This window comes from Anomaloglossus baeobatrachus, chromosome 2 (assembly GCF_048569485.1).
Source record: "Anomaloglossus baeobatrachus isolate aAnoBae1 chromosome 2, aAnoBae1.hap1, whole genome shotgun sequence".
Taxonomy (NCBI): domain Eukaryota; kingdom Metazoa; phylum Chordata; class Amphibia; order Anura; family Aromobatidae; genus Anomaloglossus; species Anomaloglossus baeobatrachus.
The window spans coordinates 423,464,919-423,487,981 of record NC_134354.1 but is presented as its reverse complement, the minus strand read 5'-3'; the positions used below and the strand labels follow the sequence as shown (position 1 = coordinate 423,487,981).

Genomic DNA, 23,063 nt, shown 5'->3' with positions numbered 1-23,063 from the left:
TAGAAACATCAGGACTGCCCACTGGACTCCTAAGCATAGAAACATCAGGACTGCCCACTGGACTCCTAAGCATAGAAACATCAGGACCACTGACTGGACTCAATCCTAGAAACATCAGGACCGCCCAATGGACTACTAAGCATAGAGTTATACTTTTCTATGGTTTGCTTGAAAAGGAAAGAAAATGCGGTCTTACTACTAATTATAGCAATAAAACAACACAGTCTAAGTAACTTTCTATGCATGATCACACTATAATGGTCTGGTACTGTATTACCGCTTCAAAAAGACTGATACAACCAGCACTAATCTGGGGCCCTAAATATATCATTATTGCTATTCTTTCACAAGTTTCTGCATTTTAATAGAAAATCTGCAATGTAGGAACATATCTACCCACCTATATGAAGCCAGATAAAAAACAATAAGAGCAAACCTGTCCCTTTTCAACATGGGTTCTGATCTGCAGGTAACAAAGGTAAAAGATGCAGAATAGCTTGAATATTGGACATTAAAATTCCACCTTTTTCAAGTTAATGGTCCTACTGAGTGACTGACCGCTTTCACTGCATGCAGTCATACAGGGGAAACCTGCCAATCACTGATTGGAGCGCCCACTGGACTCAAGCCTAGAAACATCAGGACCACCCACTGGACTCCTAAGCAAAGACACATCAGCACCGCCCACTGGACTCCTAAGCATTAAAACATCAGGACCACCCACTGGACTCCTAAGCATAGAAACATCAGGACCACCCACTGGACTCAATCCTAGAAACATCAGGACTGCCAACTGGACTCCTAAGCATAGAAACATCAGGAACACCCACTGGACTCTTAATCCTAGAAACATCAGGACCGCCCACTGGACTACTAAGCATAGAAACATCAGGACCTCCCACTGGACTCTTAAGCATAGAAACATCAAGACCGCCCACTGGACTCCTAAGCATAGAAACATCAGGACTCCCCACTGGACTCAATCCTAGAAACATCAGGACTGCCAACTGGACTCCTAAGCATAGAAACATCAGGACCGCCCACTGGACTCCTAAGCATAGAAACATCAGGACCACCCACTGGACTCCTAAGCATTAAAACATCAGGACCACCCACTGGACTCCTAAGCAGAGACACATCAGCACCGCCCACTGAACTCCTAAGCATAGAAACATCAGGACCACCCACTGGACTCAATCCTAGAAACATCAGGACTGCCAACTGGACTCCTAAGCATAGAAACATCAGGAACACCCACTGGACTACTAAGCATAGAAACATCAGGACCTCCCACTGGACTCCTAAGCATAGAAACATCAGGACCACTGACTGGACTCAATCCTAGAAACATCAGGACCGCCCAATGGACTACTAAGCATAGAAACATCAGGACCTCCCACTGGACTCCTAAGCATAGAAACATCAAGACCGCCCACTGGACTCCTAAGCATAGAAACATCAGGACCGCCCACTGGACTCCTAAGCATAGAAACATCAGGACTGCCCACTGGACTCAATCCTAGAAACATCAGGACTGCCAACTGGACTCCTAAGCATAGAAACATCAGGACCGCCTACTGGACTCCTAAGCATAGAAACATCCGAACCGCCCACTGGACTCCTAAGCATAGAAACATCAGGACCGCCCACTGGACTACTAAGCACAGAAACATCAGGACCGCCCACTGGACTACTAAGCATAGAAACATCAGGACCGCCCACTGGACTCCTAAGCATAGAAACATCCGAACCGCCCACTGGACTCCTAAGCATAGAAACATCAGGACCGCCCACTGGACTACTAAGCACAGAAACATCAGGACCGCCCACTGGACTACTAAGCATAGAAACATCAGGACCGCCCACTGGACTCCTAAGCATAGAAACATCCGAACCGCCCACTGGACTCCTAAGCATAGAAACATCAGGACCGCCCACTGGACTACTAAGCACAGAAACATCAGGACCGCCCACTGGACTACTAAGCATAGAAACATCAGGACCGCCCACTGGACTCCTAAGCATAGAAACATCCGAACCGCCCACTGGACTCCTAAGCATAGAAACATCAGGACCGCCCACTGGACTACTAAGCACAGAAACATCAGGACCGCCCACTGGACTACTAAGCACAGAAACATCAGGACCATCCACTGGACTCAATCCTAGAAACATCAGGACTGCCAACTGGACTCCTAAGCATAGAAACATCCGAACCGCCCACTGGACTCCTAAGCATAGAAACATCAGGACCGCCCACTGGACTACTAAGCACAGAAACATCAGGACCGCCCACTGGACTACTAAGCACAGAAACATCAGGACCATCCACTGGACTCAATCCTAGAAACATCAGGACTGCCAACTGGACTCCTAAGCATAGAAACATCCGAACCGCCCACTGGACTCCTAAGCATAGAAACATCCGAACCGCCCACTGGACTCCTAAGCATAGAAACATCAGGACCGCCCACTGGACTACTAAGCACAGAAACATCAGGACCGCCCACTGGACTACTAAGCACAGAAACATCAGGACCGCCCACTGGACTACTAAGCACAGAAACATCAGGACCGCCCACTGGACTACTAAGCACAGAAACATCAGGACCATCCACTGGACTCAATCCTAGAAACATCAGGACTGCCAACTGGACTCCTAAGCATAGAAACATCCGAACCGCCCACTGGACTCCTAAGCATAGAAACATCCGAACCGCCCACTGGACTCCTAAGCATAGAAACATCAGGACCGCCCACTGGACTACTAAGCACAGAAACATCAGGACCGCCCACTGGACTACTAAGCACAGAAACATCAGGACCGCCCACTGGACTACTAAGCACAGAAACATCAGGACCACCCACTGGACTCCTAAGCATTAAAACATCAGGACCACCCACTGGACTCCTAAGCAGAGACACATCAGCACCGCCCACTGAACTCCTAAGCATAGAAACATCAGGACCACCCACTGGACTCAATCCTAGAAACATCAGGACTGCCAACTGGACTCCTAAGCATAGAAACATCAGGAACACCCACTGGACTACTAAGCATAGAAACATCAGGACCTCCCACTGGACTCCTAAGCATAGAAACATCCGAACCGCCCACTGGACTCCTAAGCATAGAAACATCAGGACCGCCCACTGGACTACTAAGCACAGAAACATCAGGACCGCCCACTGGACTACTAAGCATAGAAACATCAGGACCGCCCACTGGACTCCTAAGCATAGAAACATCCGAACCGCCCACTGGACTCCTAAGCATAGAAACATCAGGACCGCCCACTGGACTACTAAGCACAGAAACATCAGGACCGCCCACTGGACTACTAAGCACAGAAACATCAGGACCATCCACTGGACTCCTAAGTATAGAAACATCAGAGATTTCAATGAAGATACCATTTATACTGGATCTTTACCCAGAGAACTATATGTAAATTTGCTCAGCTCCTTTTGCTGTGTATTACGCAGATCACTAACACAGCGTTTAAAAAAAACAGATTCCCAGTATGAATAGTAGATATGTCTACGGACGGCTTGTGACAGCAGCACTATGTGGCCTGTCAAGAAATAAGCCACTGCATATGTCTGTCAATAGCATTACTATCCCCGTATTCAGGCTAGTGTAGATCCAGTCGCTGCTTAGGTCAAATCAAATGTTATCAGACTGCACCCAGGTAGTGGTATTACTTACGTTAATATATCTCTAATCTATGTCAATAAAGGCATTTCTAGCCGGTTGTACTGGAAACGAGCTAGAAGTACCCCAAAGCAAAGCATTTATCCTAAGTAGTACAATAAATCTTAATTCTGTAGTGGTGTTTATAACAACATTTCAGAATACCAACATAGAAAGAACATTTTTTAGCATTTCTAGAGTGCGTACAATTGATCGACCATGCTCAATGTTCAACATGATACTGTGCGGTTAAATGAAGGCATACAAGTGGCGGAGCATGCATGCAATCATATTTATTTTTTATTGTATTTTGAGTGAACACCAATGTGAAAGAATTAAGATTTAGAATTTGCAGAAATCTTAGTGTAATTACAAAATCATGCATTAATATTGGAGGACAAAAAAATCCATGATCATTTTAGTAAAGAAAGACCATTTTTTTTAGTTTTTCAACCAGTGTCTATGTCAACATGCCTTAATCCTCACATATTAGAAGGAAATTGATCAAAAAAATGGGAAAGATAATTTTGTTTGTAGAATGACAAGTATTTCTCATCCATTCCAAAAGACAATTGTTAGTTAATTCTAGGAAACATGACGAGGCAGATTGTTAGCAGGAAGGTGGCTCTTGGAAAGGGTGGAGGCTCTAATGTTGGAGGACCATACTGTACCTCACATGATGGGATCTGGTAGTCTGAGTATTCGGAGCCCCTAGAGGGCGTGCCAGCCTTGCTGTTTACAAGCCAGGGCTTCTCGTAACAGCGAGATGGCTGTTGTGGGGTCTGCGGGAGGGGCAATAGCACACAGGATGGATGAGGGAAGTGAGCGGAGATGAAGAAGGGTGATGAGTTGTCACAGAAATGCAAACAAAAAATACATAGAAACAAACAAAATCTGAACAAAATACTAAAGCAGATCACATAGACAAGGCAACATTTAACGTCTAGATAAAAGAAAACATCTGGAGAAGCTCATCCCATTAGACTGCATGCCCACGATCAGGGTTCACAGCGTATTGGACGCAGTGTTTTCACTGTGTCCAAAACACTGCGATGAACAGTACAAGCACAGTGGATGAGATTTGTAGAAATCCCATGCCCAGAGCTTGTTTTTCCCGCAGGAAAACTGACCTGCAGTGCAACTTCTCGAGTCACAGCATGTCCATTTTGTGCTGCAGAGTCGCGAGTGTTCTTGGCAGGGAGAACACAGCGAGAGACCGCAACTTCCTGAGCCCCGATCGTGGGTAGAAGCAGATGCGGTCTCCTGCGGAGGAGACTGGCAGCCCCGCAGGCCAGGACCTGCAGCATCCAGATCATGTGCACATACCCTTAAATAGGTTTTCCCATATCATACTCTGATGGCAAAATATGCCATTTTTCATTATGCAATGAGTGTCCAAAATCTAAGACCCCCATTAATCCGGAGACTGAGGGGGACAAGGCATTGGTGTAGAGTTGTGACCCTTCTCTTTTTATCTTTGAAAGGCTAGTTTCACACTTGCGTTGTGCGGCATCCGTCGCATTGCGTTGTGTGACGGATGTAACGGATGCGTTGCATATAGTGGCACAACTGATGCGACGGATGCTGCAAAACAACGGAATCCGTTGTAGCTTTATTTTTCAACAATTTCTCAACTGAGCATGCGCAGTTGTGTAAAAACGGATGCGTCACAGGAATCCGTCAAATGACGTATTCTGCCAGATTCCGCCACCATAGATTTCCATTATAAAAATGAAGGACGCCGACGAAATCCAGCCATTGCGTTTTTTGGGCGCTCAGGGAAGCGCAGAAAAACGCTACATGCTGCGTTCTTTCCGCCCGGTGGATGAAACGCAGCGTCGGCCGGCGGATGCAACTCAGGACCATCAGTCGCAATGCGTCGTCCATACAAGTCTATGGGAAGCAGTGGAATCAGTTAACGGATTCCGCTATTTTCCAAAACGGCGGATTGCGACTGAAGGAAAAAACCGCAAGTGTGAAACTAGCCAAACACTTTCTATTTTCAATAACTTGTGTTAGTCCCTTCCATTTGCTTCCTATATGTATGTAGAATGGCAAGAAAAAGAGCGGATGGACTGAGGTGACAACTCTAGGGTCAGACTACACACAGGGTTTATTTGTAGTCTGTAACCATGGAGAGGCACATAAAATAGTAGTAGCAGTAATAATTGAGAATGTTTTCATTACTTTTGTTTTTTTATCAATTATAGAATGGAAACAATCATAGTTGTTTATGTTCTCATATCATTAGGTCTGTGTAGTGCACCTTGGTTTCTTGCATAAAACAGACTTTAGGATTACTTTTTAGTTTATTCATCCAGCCCCGTCTCATCTCATAGCAGACCTCATTGTACATAAGGACCACAAATACTCAAAAGGGGTGCAACTGTTCAGAAATGAAAGCTCTCACTAATAAACCAAAATAGTCTACGTTTATCAATGTATTCAAGCCTCAAAAATATTGAGAGAGGCATGGAATTAAGGATCTGCCTGACTATGCCATATATATGTTAAGGTAACGTCACACATAACGAGATCGCTAGCGAGATCGCAGCTGAGTCACGGTTTCTGTGACGCAGTAGCGATCCTGTTAGCGATCTCGTTATGTGTGACACTTACCAGCGATCAGGCCCCTGCTGTGAGATCTCTAGTCGTTGCAGAATGGTCCAGGCCATTTTCTTCAAAGGCGATGTCCTGCTGGGCTGGACACATCGCTGTGTTTGACACTGTGTGACAGGGTCACAGTGACTGCTGAGATCGTTATACAGGTCGCTACTGCGACCTGTACTGTTCCTGCATCGCTGGTAAGATCTGACTGTGACATCTCACCTGCGACCTACCAGCTATCCCTATCAGGTCGCATCGTTTTCGGGATCGCTGGTAAGTCGTTGTGTGTGCCTGGGCCTTTAGTGTCAGAATATCAGTCATCTGCAGAACTTACCTTTGAACCACTTGCAGGAGTAGCGGGTGAGGATGGGACGGATGTACAGCTGTGGTTACTCTGGCTGGCACTAGAGCTGGACCTAGTAGGAGAGGCAGTCCTGGAAGACGGTTTTGACCTTCGCCCTCGTGACCTGAAAGGGGTCATTCCCTGGGAAACCCCTTCGGGTAATATAAACTTCTCTCGCAGCTCGAGATTCGTCCTTCCCCTTGCTGAATAAAAGAAGTATGCACAGGTGAGATTACATCTCTTGTGTCGGTACTCGCGAGAAACATGAGCAAAGGTTATAGCAAGCACCACACAAATATTTAGGTCAGCAAAACACGTTAACATATAGCCAGCAAACACGGGTTAATGCGAGCTGTTAAGAGTTTTAGAAGCCACACGCTTTGTTCTGTAATACCTGCAAATGAAACGCAATCTGTACCTTACGCCTCCTATAGAATCTATACATCCCCCTATATGTCATGTTATCCTATAAACAATAGGCTGTTAACACTGGCGCAATGTTGCTTTCACCGGGGCTGACAACACAACGCCAGCTCAGCTATGATGAAAAGCAGATAATGCAAGAGAATGGTTGATAGGGATACCCGGCCTTATAAAATATACTATGTAAGCGTGAAGAAATAAGCAATTCTCAGATTAATGAAGCCTTCGGAATAATCACTGAACTTGGGGAGCAAGAAGACATGGTAGAGCAAGAGAAAATGCCAAAGCGGTCAAAAAGCTGCCGTACCTATGCAGTGTGTACCTCACTGATTACAGGGACTCTCCAGGAACAGAAAACAAATTAAGGGAGATCCAAAAGTGTTATGTTCTTTAAAATCACTGCCGTCTTGTTACACTAACAGAAACTTGTCCTAGAATGTTAAAGGGACAGGTGTCTATGAGCATGTGAAATAGAAGCTCAACCCCCTTCCTTTATGCGTAGGACGATGTGCACACAGTGGATATTCTGATCTAACACTGGAGATGCCAGAGGTGCTAAGGAAAGAAGTCACTAACACTACTGTAAATCATGTCTTTCTCATCTAATGCTGGAGATAGAAGGGGTACTGAGGTAAGAAGAGGCTGCTCACACTACTGTCCACTATTTTTCTGATCTAATACTAGGATACCAGGAGTGCTGAGGTAAGAAGAGGCTGCTCACACTGCTGTTTACCATATGTGAGCCAATACTAATAAATCTCAAGATTGTTGAGGTGCGAAGATTCTACTCACACTGCTGTCCACCGTATCTTTTGGATCTAATACTGGAGAAACCAGGAGTAGAATGTAAGAAGAGGCTGCACACACTGCTGTTCTTCCTGCTTATCTGATCTAATACTGAAAATTCCAGACATGTTGATATAAGAATAAGCTACTTCCACTGCTGTCCAGTCTGTATATCTGATCTAATAATAGAGATACCAGGAGTGCTGAGGTAAGAAGAAGCTGCTCACACTTCTGTCCACCCTGTCTTTTTGATCTTATACTAGAAATATCAGGAATGCGGATGTGAGAAGATTCTATTCTCACTGCTGTCCACTGTATCATTTGGATCTAATACTGGAGATACCAGGAGTAGAGCGGTAAAAACAGACTGCCCACACTACTGTTCACCCTGCTTATCTGATCCAATACTAGAAATTCCAAAGATGCTGCGGTAAGAATAAGCTGTTCCCCACGTCTATATTGAATCTAATACTGGAGATACCAGGAGTGCTGAGGTAAGAAGAGGCAGCTCACACTGTTGTCCAGTTGGTCTTTGTAAACTAATACTGGAGATAATATGGGATACAGAAGTAAGAAGAGATAAGTCACACTGCTATTAAATGTCTTTCTCAATACTGAGTGGGTGTTGTCACCTTATGAATACCTACCTATACAACGTAATGCATAAAGTCAGGTCACAGAAATGGTGTTTCCTACTGCACATGCTCAAAGGCAACAAGCCTATTCACACTCTAGAATAGGTGTCTAACAAGTGTAATAAGACCAAAGCCATTTTGATGTGCTAAAGTGATTACAACCCTTAACAATATGTGTATTGGTATTTAGGAATTTGTTAGCAATAATATATTATTTTTCAATTCCTGGAGAACCTCTTTAAGGAGTTTTTGCTTGGGCTAAGAACAAAAGCCTCTATAACAAAACAGGAGCAAATATGCTGCCACCTTTACAAATGGTGCCGAATTGCTCATAGCTTTAATCTCTGCACAGAGGTTTTTGTATCTAGTAGAAGATATATATATATATATATATATATATATATATATATATATATATATATATATATATTATATATATATATATATATATATATATTATATATATATATTTTTTTTTTTTTTCTAGCTATCTTTCTACCATGTTGTTATTAAAAAAAAAAATTGAGATGGAGATCTTCAATTTGAAGTGGACATTGCCACTTTTCCACAAGAGGTAAAAAACAGTATACAGTTCTGTTTGTGTATACGATAAAACATATAGCTTGGAATACCAAAAAGCACATCTACAAAGCAAGAGCAGTTACCGAAACCTATGGATGAGACGGAATCAGTTCTCTTTAATCTAGTTCCTGGATGGTGAACTAAGAAGGATAAAGAGGTGCAGAGGGGAGAAATGGATATGATGTAAGGCATGCAATATGTACAGCCAAAGACATTAATGTAACCACAGCCCCACACCAATCAGATCTTAAAGGAACAGAAATATGTTATGAAGGAAAGAAGAGGATGGGATTACAAGTTCCTAGGTCAGGGACTACATGCACTACCACAGATACAAAGCACAGAACAGAGTTAACTCTTCAGATATGCTCCATGCAGCAGGCAAACCAGCAAATAAACCGATTCTACTCCGGCTTTGTCCAAATGAAGCCATACTGCCCTCTAGAGGCCAGATGTAAATATTAGACATAATTGCACCAACATCAGAACTGGAATCGGAGGTGCGGTCAGGGCTAGCAGACATTCAAAGTCACCGTGCCTCTCCTGATGAGTAGTGATCGATATACGTAAAGATCACCTAATGGCAAGGTGCTGGAAGCCAGTCTATTGTATTTTCTGTGAACGCAGCTGTGAGGAACGGGATAGATATATATACGCATGTATATGTATTGCAAACATTTTTTTTTTATACAAACTTAACTACAATTACACATTATTGGGGGGGGGGCTTTGCTTTAGCAGTACGAGGGGCTGCTGATAAGTCTTTGGCATCTTTTTTTGTTTCTATGGTAACGAATGTTACATCACATGAAAGCCTTGTGTGTCTAATATATGTTTTTAAAATGTGCTTGTTGCTTATGGCAACAGTGTTCTACGCACGCGGGAAAACAAAATGGCGGAGTCAAATGCGATATTCACAGCAACTGAAAGCAGAGCAGTGATAAAATTCTTGTTTCTGCAAGGAAAGTCCGCGAAGGATATTCATGGTGATATGTCACAGACATTGGGGGATCAATATCCTTCATATTCCACAGTTAAGAACTGGGTTCCAAATTTAAAATGGGCCACTTCAGCACCAATGATGAGGAATGTCCTGGACGACCGAGAGTGGTTGTTCCTGAGATCGATGCTGTGTACAACCTCATACTGGAGAATCGACGAATTTCAGCTAAAGTCATAGCAGACATCATGGGGATTTCCCATGGATGTGTTTGTGTCATTATCCATGAACATTTGGACATGAGGAAGCCATCTGCAAAGTGGTCCCCAAATGTTTGACCACAGATCAGAGAAGCATGCGAGTAAACACTTGCCGGTCCATTTGTCAGCGTTTCCGGACAGATAAGAACTTCCTGGAATATCTGGTCACTATGGATGAGACCTGGATTTATTTGTATGACCCTGAAAACAAGGAGCAGTCAAGAGTAGAGACACAGTGGTTCTCCTCGTCCAAAGAAGTTCAGGGTGCAAAAATCAGCCACAAAGGTAATGGTATCTCTGTTCTGGGATAGGGAGGGTGTGCTGCTAGTGGACTACCTTCAAAAGGGTTCCACCATCAATGCAAGGTATTACAGTGAACTTTTAGACCAACTGAAGACAACTCTGAAGGCCAAAAGGCGCAGCAAGCCGTCCAAAGGAATCTTGTTCCTGCAAGACAACGCCTCCGCTCACACTGCACAAGCGACCACGGCAAAACTAGCAGAGCTGGGGCTTCCAGCTGGTTGACTATCATCTGTTTCCAAACCTGAAGAAACACTTCAAGGGTACCAAATTTCAAACCATTTCTGATGCCATGGCTGCTATGGATGCCTGATTTGAGGCACAAACGAAATCCTTCTTTTTGCTAGGCTTACAGAACTTGGAATACCGAAGTAAGAAGTGTGTTGACCTAAGTGGAGATTATGGGGAATAAATGTAAAGTTTCATCATCCTATCTCGTTTCTTTCTGCGTAAAGCCAAAGACTTATCAGCAGCCCCTCGTACCCAATGTGCAGTAATAGTGACATAAGGTGCAATATTATTATAGTGATGCCAAAGATATTATTTTGCGGTAAATATGACTGTGATTGCATTTTATTCTATTCTTTGGTGTAAGCATGGTGAGATAAAATGGCAATTCAAGTATTGAGGTCTATTTATACTATTATTGATGGTAAGATTTTTTATTTATATAGCACCAAACACACACTGCAGCACTTTACAATTCAGTGGGTTTGTGTAGTTTTTCTTTTTGAATTTTATTTTTTTTTTTTTAACTTTTAATGCTTTAACTTTTTACTAAGGCTGCTTTCACACTACGTTTTTTTAACATGCGTCATGAACGGTTTTTTGCTGTAAAAGTGGATCCTGTTTTTACAAAGAAAAACGCATGCAAACGCATGTGTTATTTTGCAGGATCCTGCTACTTGAAGTTTAGGGGCGGGCATTGAAGTCATGTGATCGGGAGTGAGGGGAACTGAACGTGATAGACTGGGAGCCGGCATCTGACAGCTGCAGACGCTGGTAACCAAGGTAAACATCGGGTAACTAAGCGAAGTGCTTTGCTTGGATACCCGATATTTACCTTGGTTATGAGCGTCCGCCGCTCTCAGGCGGGGGAGAGAGATAGGGGAGGGAGGGAGATAGGGGGAGAGAGGGAGGGGGAGAGAGAGACTGATCACGCCAGGGTGGTTTCTGGGCATGCTCAGTAGAGCAAGCAGGATCCTGTCTATCAGCATGCCAGCGTTCACATGCGTTTGCGTGCAGTATAGTCACGATCGAGTGAAAAACAGTATTTGGACGCAGCTCAAAACCGCTACAAGTAGCGTTTTTGAAAAAAGTTAAAAAAACTGCAAGTCGCTGGATCCTCACTATAACGCACGCAAACGCAAGTGAACGCATGCTGACGCAAGTCCATTGCAAATGCATTGAAATGAAAACGCATTTGCACTGGATCCGTTTTTGCGTTAAAAAAACGTTCATGACGAAAGTTAAAAAAACGTAGTGGGAAAGCAGCCTCAAGTGAAGAAAAACGACAAAAGTCTCACACGTATGAATACAGTGTTACATTTTGAGCTGCAAATATTCTTACCTCGGCAAGGATCGTTTTTCACCAAAAATTCATCTAGAGCCATCCAGCCTCCTCCGACCCGGACCATCACTGTGCTGCGCAGTATACGTACCAAGCGCAACTGTTGAGAGTCTCCAAACTGTAAAAACCATATCAATGGTTATTTATAGCAAATCTTTTGCATTAAAACACCCATATACCAGTCCAGACATATATAGGTAAATATATATGCCAATATGTGTATGTTCATAGATTCATTGCATACAATGAAGCTGTGTGTGTACAGACACATATTAACAGAGAACGAATCTTGCTGTAGATCTGGAGAACATGCCTCAGTCATAGCACATTCAGCAATTTGGGATTTGAGCCAGCAATTATCTGGCTATAGGTTAAAAGAAGCTTGTCATCTTCCCCATGATCTACTGGGGTGTGAATGAGGCATCCACAGTCCCCACAACCATTGATTTGTTAGATTAGTTATGGAAATGAAGTTAGTGGTCCCAAAGTGACATGGTCCTACAAAGGAATTCCCATGACTAAATTATGACAGATCTGATTGCATGCTTTTACAGCTATCTGGATAATGGGCTCATGCAAGAGCTACGTCTCAATTATTTCTTGGGACGGGAATTTTTATTACAAATTTCCCATACTGAGATCTATATTGTAATTCTCACATGAAGTTCCCAGTCACCTTTAGCTGCGATTGATATCATGAATGGCATGTACCGTGTTTCCCCAAAAATAAGACACTTTCTTAGATTATATTTTTGCTCCGAAAAATGCGCTAGGGCTTATTTTCAGGGGATGTCTTTTTTTCCCCATGAACAATCCACATTAATTCTTGATTGAAAAATCAACGTTTAATCAAATATAATCATGTCCCCACACACTGCACATACCATACATACCAGTCTGTCTCCTCTTCAGTTCCTCCAGAGTCAAGCAGGTAAAGGACCTTTCATTACTTCAAAGTCACATGACTATGATGTCCTCAAAGGTCCCTAAGTAGTCTTAAGGCCGTGTCGCACACAGAGATAAATCTTTGGCAGATCTGTGGTTGCAGTGAAATCATGGACATATTGTTCCATTTGTGCACAGCCACAAACCTGGCACTGATTGGCCACAATTTCACTGCAACCACAGATCTGCCGCAGATTTATCTCCATGTGTGACAGGGCCTTTAACCTCAAAGTAGAAACGCTGGGGGCTCCTAAGAGAGTGGGAACCCTGACATACTGCCACTTTCTCATCCCTCCCTCTAATATCACCCCTGCATACTAGTCTGTCTCCTCTTCAGTTCCTCTAGACTCAAGCAGATAAAGGACCTTTGATTACTTCAGGATCACATGACCGTGATGTTCTCAAAGGTCCCTAAACAGTCTTAACCTCGGAGCAGAAATGGTGGGGACCCCTAAGAGAGTAGGAGCCCTGAGATACTGCCCACTTTCCCATCCCTTCCCTCTAATATCATCCCTACATACCAGCCTTTCCTCTAGACTCCCATAATTAAAACATCTTTGTGAAACAAAATGTCACCAAAGGTCCTTAAGCAATCTTAACCTTAGAAAGGAAACATTAGGGGCCCCTTAGAGAGTGGGGGCCTGGGCAGTTGTATAATATGCCTCCTGCCCCCCACCCCAGATTGTAACTAGGGCTTATTTTTGGAGTAGGGCTTATATGACAAGCATACGCCAAAAATCCTGTAAAATCATGCTAGGGCTTATTTTCGAGCAAACACGGTAGCTATGCAAACGCCTGAAGAATGAATGCAGCTGTTCAGTCTGACATGCAGACACATCCACACAATAAAGACCACCTACATTAAGCATTGTGGGTTTATTTGCGTGACAGCTAGGTCTGAATACACATTCTAAACAGCTCTAAAATATCTATGGTGATTGTCAGATTGAAAGTTATCACGACAACAGAAAAATAATCAATTTAGTAAGTAAGCATGTTGATTATTGGGGCAGAAGAGAGGCAGCGTCAGAATGCACTGTACCTGGTTCCCTAGGAAGAACTACATGAAAGCACAGGAAGAAAGAGAAAAATTCTTTAGTTACATATAAACAGCAGAAACACATAGCTGTCTATTAGTGACATGTATAGCACTGGACTAGGTAAAGCAAATTAACTTTTATTTACATTATACCTTAAAAGCGTTGGTCCAAATGAAATATTACAACTCAAATTAAGCACATCTTGTTAACTGGAATAAGTAAAACGCTACTGTGTCTAGATATTGCAAATACTTGTTATGGCGCCCTGCTTTAAAGGGGAATTCTCATCTTCAAGATCATATCCAAATATGTAGTAGGTGTAATAATAATATTAAAAAATACCTATAACTCTAAATGTAGTATAATTCTCCTGATCAGCTAAGTCACTTACCTCATGGGCAGAGCATTGCAGTAGCTTCGGTATCCATGGTTACAACCATGCGCAACTGTCACTATATGAGTAGTTGTAACCATGGATACCTAAGCTGCAATGCCCTGCACATGAGGTAAGCGACATAGCTAATCAGAACTATACTACATTTCTAATTAGAGATTTTTGCTAAAAGAAGGGAATTTTGTTTACTTACCGTAAATTCCTTTTCTTCTAGCTCCTATTGGGAGACCCAGACAATTGGGTGTATAGCTTCTGCCTCTGGAGGCCACACAAAGTATTACACTTTAAAAAGTGTAACCCCTCCCCTCTGCCTATACACCCTCCCGTGCATCACGGGCCCATCAGTTTTGGTGCCAAAGCAGGAAGGAGGAAACTTATAAATTGGTCTAAGGTAAACTCAATCCGAAGGATGTTCGGAGAACTAAACCATGAACCAAAGAACAATTCAACATGAACAACATGTGTACACAAAAGAACAACAGCCCGAAGGGAACAGGGGCGGGTGCTGGGTCTCCCAATAGGAGCTAGAAGAAAAGGAATTTACGGTAAGTAAACAAAATTCCCTTCTTCTTTGTCGCTCCATTGGGAGACCCAGACAATTGGGACGTCCAAAAGCAGTCCCTGGGTGGGTAAAAGAATACCTCGATAAAAAGAGCCGTAAAACGGCCCCCTCCTACAGGTGGGCAACCGCCGCCTGAAGGACTCGCCTACCTAGGCTGGCATCTGCCGAAGCATAGGCATGCACCTGATAGTGTTTCGTGAAAGTGTGCAGACTCGACCAGGTAGCCGCCTGACACACCTGCTGAGCCGTAGCCTGGTGCCGCAATGCCCAGGACGCACCCACGGCTCTGGTAGAATGGGCTTTCAGCCCTGAAGGAACCGGAAGCCCAGAAGAACGGTAGGCTTCAAGAATCGGTTCCTTGATCCACCGAGCCAAGGTTGACTTGGAAGCCTGCGACCCCTTACGCTGGCCAGCGACAAGGACAAAGAGCGCATCAGAACGGCGCAGGGGCGCCGTACGAGAAATGTAGAGTCGGAGTGCTCTCACGAGATCTAACAAGTGCAAATCCTTTTCACATTGGTGAACTGGATTGGGACAAAAAGAAGGTAAGGAGATATCCTGATTGAGATGAAAAGGGGATACCACCTTCGGGAGAAACTCCGGGACCGGACGCAGAACCACCTTATCCTGGTGAAACACCAGGAAGGGGGCTTTGCATGACAGCGCTGCTAACTCAGACACTCTCCGAAGTGATGTGACTGCCACTAGGAAGACCACCTTCTGCGAAAGGCGTGAAAGAGAAACATCCCTCATCGGCTCGAAAGGTGGTTTCTGAAGAGCCGTTAGCACCCTGTTAAGATCCCAGGGTTCTAGCGGACGCTTGTAAGGTGGGACTATGTGGCAAACCCCCTGCAGGAACGTGCGTACCTGCGGAAGCCTGGCTAGACGCTTTTGAAAAAACACGGAAAGCGCCGATACCTGTCCCTTGAGAGAGCAGAGATACAAACCCTTGTCCATTACGGATTGAAGGAAAGACAGAAAAGTGGGCAAGGCAAACGGCCAGGGAGTAAAACCCTGATCAGAGCACCAGGATAAGAAGATCCTCCACGTCCTGTGGTAGATCTTGGCGGACGTTGGTTTCCTGGCCTGTCTCATAGTGGCAATGACCTCTTGAGATAACCCTGAAGACGCTAGGATCCAGGACTCAATGGCCACACAGTCAGGTTGAGGGCCGCAGAATTCAGATGGAAAAAAGGCCCTTGAGACAGCAAGTCTGGTCGGTCTGGTAGTGCCCATGGTTGACCCACCGTGAGATGCCACAGATCCGGGTACCACGACCTCCTCGGCCAGTCTGGGGCGATGAGGATGGCGCGGCGGCAGTCGGACCTGATCTTGCGTAACACTCTGGGCAGCAGTGCCAGAGGGGGAAATACATAAGGCAGTCGAAACTGCGACCAATCCTGAACTAATGCGTCTGCCGCCAGAGCTCTGTGATCTTGAGACCGTGCCATGAATGCCGGGACCTTGTTGTTGTGCCGGGACGCCATTAGGTCGACGTCCGGCGTTCCCCAGCGGCAACAGATCTCTTGAAACACATCCGGGTGAAGAGACCATTCCCCTGCGTCCATGCCCTGGCGACTGAGAAAGTCTGCTTCCCAGTTTTCTACGCCCGGGATGTGAACTGCGGAGATGGTGGAGGCTGTGGCTTCCACCCACAGCAGAATCCGCCGAACTTCCTGGAAGGCTTGACGACTGCGTGTGCCGCCCTGGTGGTTGATGTACGCCACCGCCGTGGCGTTGTCCGACTGAATTCGGATCTGCCTGCCTTCCAGCCACAGCTGGAACGCCTTTAAGGCTAGATACACTGCCCTTATCTCCAGAACATTGATCTGAAGGGAGGACTCTGTCTGAGTCCAGGTTCCCTAAGCCCTGTGGTGGAGGAAGACCGCTCCCCACCCTGACAGACTCGCGTCCGTCGTGACCACAGCCCAGGATGGGGGCAGGAAGGATTTTCCTTTCGACAGAGAAGTGGGAAGAAGCCACCACTGAAGAGAGGCTTTGGCTGCCCGAGAAAGGGAGACGTTCCTGTCGAGGGACGTCGACCTCCTGTCCCATTTGCGGAGAATGTTCCATTGGAGTGGACGCAGATGAAACTGCGCAAATGGAACTGCCTCCATTGCTGCCACCATCTTCCCTAGGAAGTGCATGAGCCGCATCAAGGGGTGTGACTGGGCTCGAAGGAGAGATTGCACCCCTGTCTGTAGTGAACGCTGTTTGTCCAGCGGGAGCTTCACTATCGCTGAGAGAGTATGAAACTCCATCCTGAGGTAAGTTAGCGATTGGGTCGGTGTCAATTTTGACTTTGGGAAATTGATGATCCACCCGAACCTCTGGAGAGTCTCCAGAGCAGTGTTCAGGCTGTGTTGGCATGCCACCCGGGAGGGTGCCTTGACTAGAAGATCGTCTAAGTAAGGGATCACCGAGTGTCCCTGAGAGTGTAGGACTGCCACCACTGCTGCCATGACCTTGGTGAAGACCCGTGGGGCTGTCGCCAGGCCGAAAGGCAGTGCCACGAACTGAAGGTGTTCGTCTCCGATGGCGAAACGCAGGAAGCGTTGATGCTCTGGTGCAATCGGCACGTGGAGATAAGCATCCCTGATGTCGATTGATGCTAGGAAGTCTCCTTGGGACATCGAGGCGATGACGGAGCGGAGAGATTCCATCCGGAACCGTCTGGTTTTCACGTGTCTGTTGAGCAATTTGAGGTCCAGAACGTGACGGAATGATCCGTCCTTTTTTGGCACCACAAACAAGTTGGAGTAAAAACCGCGACCACATTCTTGAAGGGGAACAGGGATCACCACTCCTTCTGCCTTCAGAGTGTTCACCGCCTGAAAAAGAGCATCGGCTCGCTCTGGGGGCGGAGATGTTCTGAAGAAACGAGTCGGAGGACGAGAGCTGAGCTCTATCCTGTAACCGTGAGACAGAATGTCTCTCACCCATCGGTCTTGGACATGTGGCAACCAGGCGTCGCAAAAGCGGGAGAGCCTGCCACCGACCGAGGATGCGGTTTGGGGAGGCCGAAAGTCATGATGAGGCCGCCTTGGGGGCGGTTCCTCCGGCGGTCTTTTTAGGACGTGACTTAGACCTCCATGAAGCAGAGTTCCTCTGGCCCTTCTGTGGCCTGTTGGACGTGGAGAATTGAGACCTGGCTGAGGGCCGAAAGGACCGAAACCTCGGTTGTATCTTCCGTTGCTGAGGTCTGTTTGGTTTGGACTGGGGTAAGGACGAGTCCTTTCCCTTGGATTGTTTAATAATTTCATCCAATTGCTCGCCAAACAGACGGTCGCCAGAAAATGGCAAACCGGTTAAGAACTTCTTGGAAGCAGAGTCTGCCTTCCATTCGCGTAGCCACATGGCCCTGCGAACTGCCACTGAATTGGCGGATGCTACCGCTGTACGGCTCGCAGAGTCCAGGACGGCGTTCATGGCGTAGGACGAAAAAGCCGACGCCTGAGAGGTTAAAGACACAACCTGCGGAGTAGAGGCACGTGTGACTGCATTAATCTCAGACAGACAAGCTGAGATAGCTTGGAGTGCCCATACGGCTGCGAATGCCGGAGCAAAAGACGCGCCTATGGCTTCATAGATGGATTTCATCAGGAGCTCTATTTGCCTGTCAGTGGCATCTTTGAGCGATGAACCATCTGCCACTGCTACTATGGATCTAGCCGCCAGTCTAGAGACTGGAGGATCCACCTTGGGACACTGAGCCCAACCCTTAACTACGTCAGTGGGGAAGGGGTAACGTGTGTCATTAAGGCGCTTAGTAAAGCGCTTGTCCGGAAATGCTCGGTGTTTCTGGACTGTATCTCTGAAGTTGGAGTGATCGAAAAACGCACTGCGAGTACGTTTGGGAAACCTAAATTGGAATTTCTCCTGCTGAGAAGCTGACTCCTCAATCTGTGGAGTTGGAGGAGAAAGTTCTAGCACCTGGTTGATGGACGCTATAAGGTCATTTACTATGGCGTCCCCTTCAGGTGTATCAAGATTGAGAGCAGCGTCAGGATCAGAGCCCTGATCTGCCACCTCCGCTTCATCCTCCAGAGAGTCCTCATGCTGAGACCCTGAGCCGTGTGATGAAGTCGAGGGAAGCTCCCAGCGAGCCCGCTTAGCCGGTCTGGGACTGCGGTCCGTGTCGGAGTCCTCACCGTGGGACCTAGGAGTCACCCCAGGAGCACTTTGCTGCGCCGACCGAGGGGGGCCTGGTGGCAATGATTCAACAGTGCCCGGGGCCTGTGTTACCGGTCTGGACTGCAAAGCTTCTAGTATCTTAGCAGACCATCTATCCATAGACTGAGCCATGGATTGTGAAAGTGACTCAGAAAGTTTCTCAGCCAACACTGCAAACTCTGTCCCTGTCACCTGGACAGTGGTAGCCGGTGGTTCTACCTGGGCCGAGGGTCCCACCAGTGGCTGAGGCTCCGGCTGAGTGAGTGTCACAGGGGCCGAGCATTGCACACAATGAGGGTAGGTGGAACCTGCAGGTAACATAGCCGCACAAGAGGTACAGGTTGAAAAATAAGCCTGTGCCTTGGCACCCTTGCTTTTTGCGGAAGACATGCTGTTGTCTCCTCTTAGAGCAATCAGTGAGGGTATATAGCCAAAAGCAAATAATGCGGCCGAACAGAGCAAATGTATACAATATATGGATATATATATACACTTCGGCACCCGGGGGGGGCCAGCACCTGGTAACCGGTGCGGCTTACCGACCGCCCTCAGCGGTTGTGTGTCCACCAGATTCCCTGCCTGGGCCTCCCAGAGCTGTGGAGCTCGGTCTGAAGTTCTCCACCGGCAGAAGTGATGATAACAATGGCTGCCAGCGTTCTCAGAGGAGGAGGGAGCCGTGGGCGTGCCTCAGAAAGTGCGGGAATCTGGTGCCCCACAGTGCTCAGTGAGGGGGGAGGAGGATACCTAAGTATGCTCCAGCCCTCACCGCTGACGTCCAGTCTAGCGTCCCGCCCTTACCCCTGACTGGCAGGCCCGGGGGCGGGAGTATGCGGTACTAGGCCGCAGAAGCCGGGGACTAAAGTTAGTAACGCGGCCGGCAAACAGGCGCGGTCGGCGCGGTAGTCCCGGCGACACAAAACACACAGCAGCCGCTGCAGCGTCTGTTACACAGGCGCTCTATGCGCCGTCCCCAAGGGGACACAGAGTACCTCAGAGAAGCAGGGCCTGTCCCTGATGATACCCGGTCTCCTGTCCGTCAGATTCCCCCAGGGGCTGCGGAGGGAGCCCGGTCCCAGTGCATGGTGACCGGTTAGGATCCCACTTCACCCAGAGCCCCTCAGGGATGGGGAAGGATAACGGCATGTGGCTCCAGCCTTTGTACCCGCAATGGGTACCTCAACCTTAACAGCACCGCCGACCAGAGTGGGGTGAGAAGGGAGCATGCCGGGAGCCCTGTTAGGGGCCCTCTTTTCTTCCATCCGATAAAGTCAGCAGCTGCTGCTGACTAAAATGTGGAGCTTGCGTGAATGTGTGCCTCCTTCAACACAAAGCAAAAAACTGATGGGCCCGTGATGCACGGGAGGGTGTATAGGCAGAGGGGAGGGGTTACACTTTTTAAAGTGTAATACTTTGTGTGGCCTCCGGAGGCAGAAGCTATACACCCAATTGTCTGGGTCTCCCAATGGAGCGACAAAGAAATTATTACTACATCTACTACATATTGGGATAGGATCTTGGAGATGGGAATAACCCATTAATTCATTCACATTAAAAATGTCCAACTAATCTGTCCACTGCCAGTAGAGACACATGCTCAGCAGTGCAGTCCTATCGATTTCTATTACTGTGCCTCTTATACAGCCAAATCAGATCTCATTGCTTTGCACTGATGAGGGGCAACATCCCAAAACACCGTGTCTGCACATTGAAATTCTAGTTTGGCTTTTATCCCAAGTCATATGGTAAGGTTCGTTAAAGGGTGGATTGACATTTAGGACTGCTCCTTTCAATAGATTGCACTAGACTTCATGTCCTCTTCCTCTCTGAAGAGGTAATCTGCATATTTAATTTCCCCAAAGAAGCATAGCATGGCTTATAAGCCTCCTTTCATTGGCATGCCAGGCTTGTCTTTCTCCACAAGGAGGCATGTCACTCCTTAGATCCTATTATTGTACTAAAAACCAATAAGAACTATCATACAACTAACGGCTTCTTCTTGCCAGTAGTCAACACAATATTTGTACACTGTAAAAAATATCAAATATATATAATGAACACCAGGGGGCACCGTTACAGGTACATAATAGCCATACACAGACACAGGATCATTAAAATTAATTCAATTGAAAAAAAGTATGATTTAATGAGAAATGTAATTTCAACCATAGGACAAGCCTTGAAATTTGTAGGTGACATTATCAAATAGCGATGCTCTCATAAATTTTAATTACACTTAGGCTGCAAGGCACAGGGTAATGACAGTCAGCGCGCATCAGATTGATCCTCACTATAACCGCTCTCATAAGGATGAAATCTACCAAAATGTCATTATTTTCACAAAAAAAACACAAAATGCATCACTCACCCTGTATTTATTCTCCCCAATCTGTTCCACTTGGAATCTCTTTGCACATTTGCATTGTGCCACCTGCCTGGTGACCTTTAAAGCAAGAAGTCAGACATAAGCACTGGCATACAAAAGCTACTAGAAAAAGACACCATCTCTGTTAATAGAGGATATTTACTTACTTCATCCTCAATCTTATCTGCATCCGTAGTTGGCCGGTAAGCGTCTTTATTGGGATGAAGGGCAGCTACGAACTCGTAATAATCGATGTATCCATCACCGTCCCGGTCAAAGATATCGGCTACAGCTGTCATTTCAAGTTTTGTGGTTGGAAATTCTGCAGAAAACATCAATTGTTGGTAACTGAGTAAGGGGGCATGAACCTTAAAAGGGATGTCCTCTACTAGGACCACCCCTTCTCATTCCTCATTTCCCCCCAGGTAAAATAAAAAAGCCTAGACTCACCTCTTGTGCAGGCGCCATTCCAGTGGTGTCGGGGCTCGTGGAGCTCTGCATACAAATCAGCACCGGCTTCTGTGTCCCTCCCTTCATACCAAACTAGTTAATCACCTGGAAGTGAGAGCTGTGGTTGCCGCTCACTTCCTGTTGATTGCTCCTGTGTACGAAGATGGGGAGACAGAAGTCGGCATCGATTGGACACAAGGCTAGTGTTACGTGAGCCCCGACACAGCTGGAACCACACCGGTACAGAACTTTATAGACTTTTTTTATTTTACCTGGGGGAAACGTGGAATCAGAAGGGGTTGGCCTAGTAGTGGGAAACATGTGGAATCAGAAGCGGTTGGCCTAGTAGTAGGAAACATGTGGAATCAGAAGGGGGTGGCCTAGTAGTGGGAAACATGTGGAATCAGAAGCGGTTGGCCTAGTAGTGGGAAACATGTGGAATCAGAAGGGGTTGGCCTAGTAGTGGGAAACATGTGGAATCAGAAGGGGTTGGCCTAGTAGTAGGAAACATGTGGAATCAGAAGGGGGTGGCCTAGTAGTGGGAAACATGTGGAATCAGAAGGGGTTGGCCTAGTAGTGGGAAACATGTGGAATCAGAAGGGGTTGGCCTAGTAGTAGGAAACATGTGGAATCAGAAGGGGTTGGCCTAGTAGTAGGAAACATGTGGAATCAGAAAAGGTTGGCCTAGTAGTAGGAAACATGTGGAATCAGAAGCGGCTGGCCTAGTAGTGGACAACCCTTTTTAATATCCCGCACCATCAAGTAGACATCCCCGATCCAGTATACTTACTCGACGCCAATATTCCATCAATAAATTCTTGTCTGGTTATTTTGCCATCCTGGTCTTTGTCTATCCTGCGGAAGAAATCCATGACCCGAGATTTTTTGTGATTCATCCACCGCATGTATTTCTTCCTCCATATATCAAAGTCAAAGTTGGCAAATTCTTTCAACTGAAAAACAAGCATAATAAATTAACAACCAAAACCTTCACGAA

At 46.2% G+C, this 23,063-nt stretch overlaps 1 protein-coding gene across 20 annotated transcripts in view; it reads right to left on the bottom strand.

The window, feature by feature from the left end:
- MACF1 (microtubule actin crosslinking factor 1) overlaps window positions 1–23,063 on the bottom strand; it is a 519,073-nt gene that overhangs the window by 5,618 nt on the left and 490,392 nt on the right. For 8 of the 20 annotated variants that reach the window (XM_075336189.1, XM_075336203.1, XM_075336196.1 and 5 more), the window contains 8 exons: window positions 22,857–23,019; window positions 21,784–21,938; window positions 21,620–21,694; window positions 14,128–14,145; window positions 12,141–12,258; window positions 9,154–9,210; window positions 6,636–6,847; window positions 4,366–4,476 (listed from right to left, as the gene is read on the bottom strand). In XM_075336189.1, coding sequence (XP_075192304.1) covers window positions 4,366–4,476; window positions 6,636–6,847; window positions 9,154–9,210; window positions 12,141–12,258; window positions 14,128–14,145; window positions 21,620–21,694; window positions 21,784–21,938; window positions 22,857–23,019 — 909 coding nt within the window. The remainder of the gene's footprint in view (window positions 1–4,365; window positions 4,477–6,635; window positions 6,848–9,153; window positions 9,211–12,140; window positions 12,259–14,127; window positions 14,146–21,619; window positions 21,695–21,783; window positions 21,939–22,856; window positions 23,020–23,063) is intronic. The other 12 variants (XM_075336197.1, XM_075336200.1, XM_075336190.1 and 9 more) reach the window with 6 other exon arrangements.